The 9,237-nt window shown below is 43.0% G+C and overlaps 1 protein-coding gene across 5 annotated transcripts in view; it reads left to right on the forward strand.

The window, feature by feature from the left end:
* Window positions 1-2,635, forward strand: part of SPATS2L (spermatogenesis associated serine rich 2 like) — a 64,936-nt gene extending 62,301 nt beyond the window's left edge. For 4 of the 5 annotated variants that reach the window (XM_067470593.1, XM_060781871.2, XM_060781879.2 and 1 more), the window contains one exon: window positions 1,940-2,635. In XM_067470593.1, the coding sequence (XP_067326694.1) occupies window positions 1,940-2,338 (399 nt within the window). In that variant the 3' untranslated portion in view covers window positions 2,339-2,635. The remainder of the gene's footprint in view (window positions 1-1,939) is intronic. The other variant, XM_060781888.2, reaches the window with a different exon arrangement.
* Window positions 2,636-9,237: the final 6,602 nt, after the last annotated feature.

Here is a 9,237-nt window from a genome sequence, read left to right on the forward strand (position 1 = left end):
GGTGTGGTTCAAGATTGCTAGTTGACCTACATTACCAGCTGCACATAATAATTGCCATCATAAGGTTTTTCTTCAACACACACACACACTTGGTCCTGCTGCAACTTACTGTAACAATACTGACCTCAAGCTAGTTCACCACCCAAAGCATCAGAGATCTCAGCTACTAACAAGCAGGGTACTGCAAGATAACATACGTGACATTCTCCTGACAGAAATTGAGACTGCCATCAAGAGCTGGAATAGGTCCCACAGGAGTTCCTTCTTCTCCTTCTTGCAGCCTTCTCTTCTGGCAGGAGTGGGCTGGTCATGTCATCATGCAGTGCCTCATTCACCAGCAGCACAGACCCCATCTTCTGGCTGGCTAACTCAGTTTTAAGATATATATTTTTATTGTGTCAGGAGCGACTTGAGAAACTGCAAGTCGCTTCTGGTATGAGAGAATTGGCTGTCTGCAAGGACGTTGCCCAGGGGACGCTTGGATGATTTGATGTTTTTATCATCCTTGTGGGAGGCTTCTCTCATGTCCCCGCATGAGGAGCTGGAGCTGATAGAGGGAGCTCATCCGCCTCTCCCCGGATTCGAACCTGCAACCTGTCAGTCTTCAGTCCTGCCAGCACAGGGGTTTAACCCACTGCGCCCCCGGGGTTTTTAAGATGTGTCTCTGGGATCTGATCAGGTGATAAACCATGGGTATGACATTGTGGTCATGCCTCCTGTCTTGGCACATTCCATCCTGGACTGGTCAGAAAAAGCTTCGAGCCATTTCTGGACGAAAGCACTCAAATGTATTTGGATTTTAGCAGGTTACTTTGGATTAAAATTACAAAAAGTATCCCCCGATTTCCCAAAAATTATTTCCTCCAGAAGTCACAAATTAAATAGTGTTACCAGTTATTAATGAGACTTTAAAAGTTAACATAATAATCAGCGTTATACTCGCCCTCCCAAAAGTAACATGCTGTGGGTATTTATTTTATTTTTTTGTAAAATGTTACTTCTAAAATGTAGTGCTAATATATTGTCGAAGGCTTTCATGGCTGGAATCACTGGATTGTTGTAGGTTTTTTCGGGCTATATGGCCAGGTCTGTTGGAACTAGGAAAAAAGGTTTATATATCTGTGGAATCTGTTTATATATCTTGTCTCGCCCTGGTCATTCCACAGATATATAAACAGTCCTCACTACCTCTGAGGATGCTTGCCATAGATGCAGGAGAAACATCAGGAGAGAATGCCTCTAGACCATGGCCATATAGCCCAAAAAAACCTACAACAACCCAATGTAGTGCTAATAGTTAAAGCTTCCTGTAATTTGCATTATTCTCTCCTGCCTTCAGAGATTGTAATGACAGCAAAGGAGATAAGAGTTTTACTCATACTTCCTGAAAGGTCTTCAGAATAACATATGTAACAGATATGCATGAAGAATAATTTTGTTAGATTTTTACTAAATAGACCAGTGGTTCCCAACCTGTGGTCCGTGGACACCAGGGGTCTCCAAGAACGAAAATATGGTCCACAGCTTCACCATTACTACACCATTGCCTCAAAACTACGCAGCAACGAGATTTACTGGTCTCGCGAAACCCTCTTATGGCAACTGGGAAGTTGGGAGGGGAGAGGCTGACTACCCACAAAAGATTACTACTACCACATCACCTCTAGATGATTAAATATGGTTTTCTGTGGGTGAGCAGATGGTGACTTCTATATCAGAAACTAGAGCTGATGTGGTCTATCCAATGCAATTTTCTGAATCAGAACCCCAAACAACCAAACCAAATATAAAGTGGACCAAAAACTGATTTGTACCCTTTTGATAATAATGTTGGAGAGTGATCTCTGGTCAAAGTGGTCCTTGGTCAAAAAAAGGTTGGGAACCACTGAAATAGACCAATACAACTAACTTAATGCCTGTACTCCCTTCCTTCTGACAGAACGGGCCTTCCAATCAGAGACGAAGATTCCACGGACAATACCACAGCATTCGAATCAATGGATCTCACAAGCCACAAAGTGCCAGTATCGAATCGGATCAGAACAACACAAAGGGGAGTGCCTGGCACGAATACAGAAGACCTCATCACAGTGGTTTTAGGCCCAGAAATAAAGGCAGTCTTAAAACCCAAGAGCAGCCTGCAATTGCCAAAACCACAGAAGATCTAATGTATCCAGAAAAAACACGTCGAAAGCATCCTACGTCAGGCCCAATAGAGTCTAGATCTTTATGCAGCAATATTACCAGGGTTTCCCAATGCAATCTGTGCCCCTCAAGCAGAGAGACCTCTGCAGATGCTCCTGTCCTCTCGGTCCCAGCTGTGACTTTGGTGGCGTGATGACTGGGAAGGATGGAAGAGCATTTTCTACTTGCATTTCCCAATAAAGGTGCTTTCCCTTTCCCACTCCCCCAATTACTAGCAAAATACTTTGTCAGGTATTTTTACAATTGTGGTAAATGAAACATACACAAACATTTCTTAACTATAAGTATGTAACCATATCTTGTTACATATTTTGAAAGCTTTGCTCAGTATAGTCAACATTGTTTTTCATAATAATGCAGTTTTTGGCTCGCCACTACTTAGTAGCACAATCAAAATGGTGATGAAAAATAAATTGCAGGAAGATGTCAATGTGAATTTGATGTGGTTTGTTAGTGTCCAATTTATTATTTATGAAATAGCATCAGATTGGTGCGGGGCTGGGGGAGTATATTGATATCCCTATAGCTGGTTTACATTCAAGTTACTGGCACCTATGCTTTGCTATTTCTATATTACATAGAGCTCAAAACAGATACAACCCTGAAGCTTCATACTTGTATTCACTACATTTTAAGACCACATTTGAGCCTAAAAATGATCTGCTTTGCCACAGAAACCATCCCAGAAATGTAGCAAAATGGCTTTTTAAATTTGGCATTCCTTGTTTTCTAACATGGTATAAAATTATCTTCAGACTATGTGTGCAAGAAACATCAGAAACATGAATGTAATGTTAACAACAACAACAACAACTGGAAAAGCTGACACAATATGAGGATTTAAAGATCAAACTGCAAAGACTCTGGCACAGTCAAGGTGGTCGCAGTGGTGATGGGCACACTGGGTGCAGTGCCTAAAGAACTTGGCCTGCACTTAAACACAATTGGCGCTAACAAAATTACCATCTGCCAGCTGCAGAAGGTCGCCTTGCTGGGATCTGCACACATTATTCACCGATACATCACACCAGTCCTAGACACTTGGGAAGTGTCGGACGTGTAATCCAGTACAACAGCCAGCAGAGTGTCTGCTGTGGACTCATCGTGTGTTTATTATAATGATAATGATAATGATGATGATGATAATAATAATAATAATAATAATAATAATAACTTCATTATTCTATTCCACCACCATCTCCCTGAAGGGACCCGGGATGGCTTACATGGGGACAAGCCTGATCAAACATAGTTTAAAATATAACACAGTAAAATTGTTTTTTTTTGTCGTGTCAGGAGCAACTTGAGAAACTGCAAGTCGCTTCTGGTGTAAGAATTGGCCGTCTGCAAGGACGTTGCCGAGGGGACGCCTGAATGATTTGATGTTTTTATCATCCTTGTGGGAGGCTTCTCTCATGTCCACGCATGAGGAGCTGGAGCTGATAGAGGGAGCTCATCTGCCTCTCCCCGGATTCGAACCTGTGACCTGTTGGTCTTCAGTCCTGCCGGCACAGGCGTTTAACCCACTGCGCCACTGGGGGCTCCAGTAAAATTGATAAAACAACATCATAAAACAACCACCGAACAAGCAACCAATAGCCTGATATGGTAAATAAATACTGAGCACGGGCGGATGGGCCGGTGCAATTTAGTTGCAAGAACAGGCTGATGGATAAAGTGTAGAAGCCAGGTGATAAGTTAGGACTAAGAGGGCAATATGAAATAGAATAATATATCTATAGGGCAGTGAGCACTAGTAAAGTGCAAGGGCAAGACATTGAGTTATGTCCAGGGGGGCCAAAATTATCTGGTGAACTGCTTAATCAAAGGCACAATGGAATGTCCATGTTTTTGGGTCTTTATGAAAAGTGGAAAGGGTGGGGGTGCCCATCTAATCTCCCTGCGAAGAGAGTTCCAGAGCCGGAGGGGCCACCACTGAGAAGGCCCTCTCTCTCGTCCCCACCAACCATGCTTGTGATGGGGGTGGGAGCAAAAGAAGGGCCTCCCCAGAAAATCTTAGAGATCGTGCAGGTTTGTAGGGGAAGATGCAGTCACGAAGAGAGGCAGGTCCCAAACCAGTGCTCCAAGCTTGGGACCCAAGTTTAGACTTGGATCTCAACTCCAGAATGCCTCATCAGGTACATAGATTAATATATAAGCATTCTAAAATAAGGGTAGGGGGTTAAACCCACTTTTGGCCAAAAGCATTTGGGATGAGACATACTCAGCCTATATTCTGTTTCCTTTGGAATAACATGGAGACAGGGATGCCATTCTGCTCAGTGTAACAGTGCAGTGATAGTTCAGAGGTGCACTCAAGTTTTTTTTTCTACCGAAGTTTCTCTGAAAGAAAGAAAAACATCTGCTTCTGATATTAAAATACTGGAAGTAAAGTTACACAATACTCAATAATTAAGCTTTAACAGCTGTCTTAGGAACCACCACAAGGGGCTGCTGTTTCCTCCCCTTTTCCATAGGGTGCCAAAGTGCTACTGCTACAACCATTCAGTACATACCTATCTCTTTCAAACTGAAAAGTCGAGAGAGAGGTTGCTCCAAGAGAAGAAAGACTGGGCCCTTCTACACTGCCATATAAAATCCAGATTATCTGCTTTGAACTGGATTATATGGAAGTGGAGACTCATATAATCCAGTTCAAAGTAGATAATGTGGATTCTTTTATTCGATAATGTGGATTATATGGTAGTTTAGAAGGGGCCTCAAATAATCTAGCAGAGACAATGAGGGAGAGGGCCAGCCCAAGCAACCATACCACTGTTGGAAAAAGTCTCTGGTCCCAGGGTTTTCATTTGGATTATACCTGCTGCAATAATTTTGTACCTAATGCCTCTAATTGCGGTAACAGGGTGTCTGCTCCAAGCTTGTGATCCTAAGTTGGAGTGCAGACCGCTTTTAGTCATAGGATTAGATCTTGTTTCTGGGAGTTCAAGCCTATGGTTGGTTTGTACTGCAGCCGTCTAGGCTCTGGGTGGTCCTTTCTTCTCAGGCCCCTTCTACACTGCCATAGAATCTAGATTATTAAAGTGGATAACTGACCTCTCTGAGGATGCTTGCCATAGATGCAGGCGAAACATCAGGAGAGAATGCTTCTAGAACATGGCCATATAGCCTGAAAAACCTACAACAACCCAGATGCTAGCCATGGAAGCCTTCGACAATACAACTCACATCTCCTTTAAATTGGATTATAAGAGTCTACACTGCCATATAGTCCAGTTCAAAGCAAGTAATCTGGATTTTATATGGCAGTATTAAGGACCTCAGTCTTCAGCTCCAAAGGTGAGGAGCAAAAGGTTCATGCCTTGATGAAATGATACTCAAGATCACTCCATGGCTGGAAAATGCGGAGAGAGAACGGCAGCAGAAGAACTGTCCTAACCAGTTCCAGCTTTGCAACTCCAAGGGTTTCTGGATGAAGCGAATTATCTAGATCCATTTCAGTCTGTTTTGAGGCCCAGCTATGGGACAGAAACTGCTTTGGTCACCTTGGTGGATGACCTACATGAAAACTGGACCAGGGGGGTGTCCCTGTTAGTCCTTCTGAACGCTTCAGTGGCTTTCAATATCATCGACCATGGTATCCTTCTAAGTCATCTTTTTGGGACAGGGCTTGGAGGTACTGTTCTTCAGCGGCTCCATTCATTCCTGGAAGGACATTCTCAGGAGGTGGTGCTAGGGCACTGTTTGATTCCTTGGCCATTGACCTGTGGGGTCCCTCAGGGCTCTGTGTTGTTCCATGTTGTTCAACATATACATGAAACATCTGGAGGTAATCCAGAGTTTTGGAGTGCAGTCCCATCTATAATGGCAGATGACACCCAATTCTATCACTCCTTTTCACCATTCAAAGGAAGCGGTTCCTGTGCTAAATTGATGCCTGGCAGCTGTAATTGACTGGGTCAGGGCAAATAAATTGAAACTTAATCCAGACAAGACAGATGTGCTCCTAGTCAGTTGTAAGCCAGATCTGGGAATAAGAAGTCAGCCCATGTTAGATGAGGTTACACTCCCCCTGAAAATACAGGTTCACAGTTAAGAGTACTCCTGGATTTGGCTCTGAACCTGAAGGTTTAGGTGCTAGCAGTGACCAGGACTGCTTTTGCACACTTAAAGCTAGTGTGCCAACTGTGCCCATTCCTGGAGAAGTTTGATCTGGCAGTAGTGGTACATGCCTTGGTTACATCCTGGTTGGACGACTGTAATGCGTTCTACATGGGGCTGCTTTTGAAAAGAGCTCAGAAACTTCAGTTGCTCCAAAGAGCAGCAATCAGACTGCTAACTGAGGCTGGATACAGGGAGCATACAACTCCACTGTGGCTGTCAACGTGTTTCTGAGCACAATTCAAAGCCCTATATGGCTTCGGTCCACTTTATCTGAAGACCTGTATCTCTATGTACCTGGTAGACACCTACAATCTACTGGGGAGGGCCTTCTCTTGGTCCCACCACCCGTTCAAGCATGCTTGGTGGGAACACAGGTGAGGGCCTTTTTGGGGCTGCTGCCAGATTGTGTAACTCCCTCCCAAGAGAGACCAGTGTCCTCCCTGCGGATCTTCCGCAAGCAGGTCAAAACCTTCTTCCACCATCAAGCGTTTGGGGAAGGGGGAGGGGCGGGCTTTGGGGAGGTTGGGTGGTATTGGGAGGAATATGAGTTTTAAAAGCTGTTTTAGTGTATTTACTGTATTTTAATTGTTTTTACCACAGTTATTTTTTGTTTTTTTAACTTTTGTATTGCACTTTTAAAATTTGTCTAGTGTGGATTATTAGCCACCTTGAGTTCCCATGGGCAGAGAGGTGGGGTATAAAATAAATAAATAAAAAATAATAATAATAAGAGTCCACAGAAGGGGCCAGACGTCCAGGCCAGGGACAGATTTAGCTGCCACTTCAATGGTCTCAATTTTTACTCTATCTCTCATGTAAGTGAATTCCCATGTGAGATTCTTGCTATTATTCATCTTATACATAAACTTGCTTTAGGCATAACAAGTAAAGACTGTAATGCAACCACGTGCTTATCATATGAAATAATCATTGGTTTTGCATTCCATTATACTTCTAATGCTATTACAGCCACACAAATTGCATCCCTTAATGAAAAGCTGCAGGCTGAGTAATTCAGGCTAACTCGTGCTCAGTCTTATGCAAATAATTTTCTGGTACTGAACTTTACATCGAGACCCTTGTTTTGCCATTACTGAAATGTAGAGCTGGAAATATTTGTATAATTACATCCTTTAAGATGTATTGAATGGTCTGAATATTTTGAATGGTTCACTTCAAATAGTCTCTTGTTCTGTAACATTCTATCTGCCTGGACCCTCTTCTGCCCAAATTGCCTAATAGACCTTTGTGTGTTACACTAATGTAGGTTGCAACTGGGGTGATTAACCTTTCTGATTTCGACATGTATGCTCATTCCCCCTTCTACATCTCCGCATATATGCAGAACTCTCTTCCAGCTGAGATGAGGGAACCTGTCCTAATCTCTACTGCAGCAGGAGAGCTCTCTACACCAGTGTTTCTCAACCTGGGGGTTGGGACCCCGGGGGGGGGGGAGGGGGAGGATCATGAGGTGGTGTCAGAAGGGTCACCAAAGACCATCAGAAAACACAGTATATTCTGTTGGTCATGGGGGTTCTGTGTGGGAAGTTTGGCAGAATTGTTTCATTGGTGAGCTTCAGAATGCTCTTTGATTGCAGGTGAACTATAAATTCCAGCAACTACCAAATGTCAAGGTCTGTTTTCACCAAACTCCACCAGTGTTCACATTTGGGCATATGGAGTATTCATGCCAAGTTTGGTCCAGATACATCATTGTTTGGGTTAACAGTGCTCTCTAGATGTAGGTGAACTACAGCTCCCAAACTCAAGGTCAATGCCCACCAAACCCTTCCAGTATTTTCTGTTGGTCATGAGAGTTATATGTGCCAAGTCCGGTTCAATTGCATTGTTAGTGGAGTTCAGAATGCTCTTTGAATTTAAATGAACCATAAATCCCAGCAACTACAACTCCCAAATGACAAAATCAATCCTCCCACAACCCCACCAGTATTCAAATTTGGGCATATTGGGTATTTGTGCCAAATTTGGTCCAGTGAATGAAAATACATCCTACATATTAGATATTTACATTATGATTCATACCATTAGCAAAATTAGTTATGAAGTCGCAACAAAAATAATGTTGTGGTTGGGGGTCACCACAACATGAGGAACTGCATTAAGGGGTTGCAGCATTAAGAAGGTTGAGAACCACTGCTCTACACTGTGAGGAAAGATTATTAAAATACATAAGATCATCCAAACTGTCACTGACCTACTATTAGCTGCATATCACCCTCAACCGCTGTCCCAGAATGGCTGGTCTAGAGGTTAAAGCAGAGCCAAGCTACTTTTCAACCTTCCAATATTCACAGCCACCTCTTACCATACTGCACCACTGGCCAAGCTGGCTGGAGAAACTGGATTACTGAAGTCCACAAAGGCCCCCCCTCTCATTAAATCTAATAGGGTTACTATCCAGTCTGAGTCCCTCTACAGAGGTAGAGAAGATCAGGATATAAAAGTTTTAAATAAATAAATAATATTAATAATAGCATTAGAGCAATGGCCTTGCCCCTATTGTCCAGCTAATGGCTGATTAATCTGGCTGGAGGAGAAAGCGGATGGGCTGGGGCACACTGGTTGGAAAGCAACCGAGGGACACAAATATACCACATTCTGCCTGCCTCTGTTACAATCACCTGGAAACAAGTATGTACAGCATGTGCAGTTAGTTTACCCACACTGCCCCAAAACTGTACTGTCATGGGAATAATGCTACACACAACAGCACAAACAGCTTTAGGAAAAATAAAGAACTTATGGTACTCATGGGGAAGCCAACATTCGTTTTGCCATTCTTGTCCTTTAATTAAGAACGCAGCAACAAAAAGTTTTGTGTTTACCACTGAAGGCAAGTTTACTGTAATTTTGACTGCGTTATTATCTCTTTCATTAGCAATGAAA

Source organism: Anolis sagrei, chromosome 1 (genome assembly GCF_037176765.1).
Source record: "Anolis sagrei isolate rAnoSag1 chromosome 1, rAnoSag1.mat, whole genome shotgun sequence".
NCBI classification, from domain to species: domain Eukaryota; kingdom Metazoa; phylum Chordata; class Lepidosauria; order Squamata; family Dactyloidae; genus Anolis; species Anolis sagrei.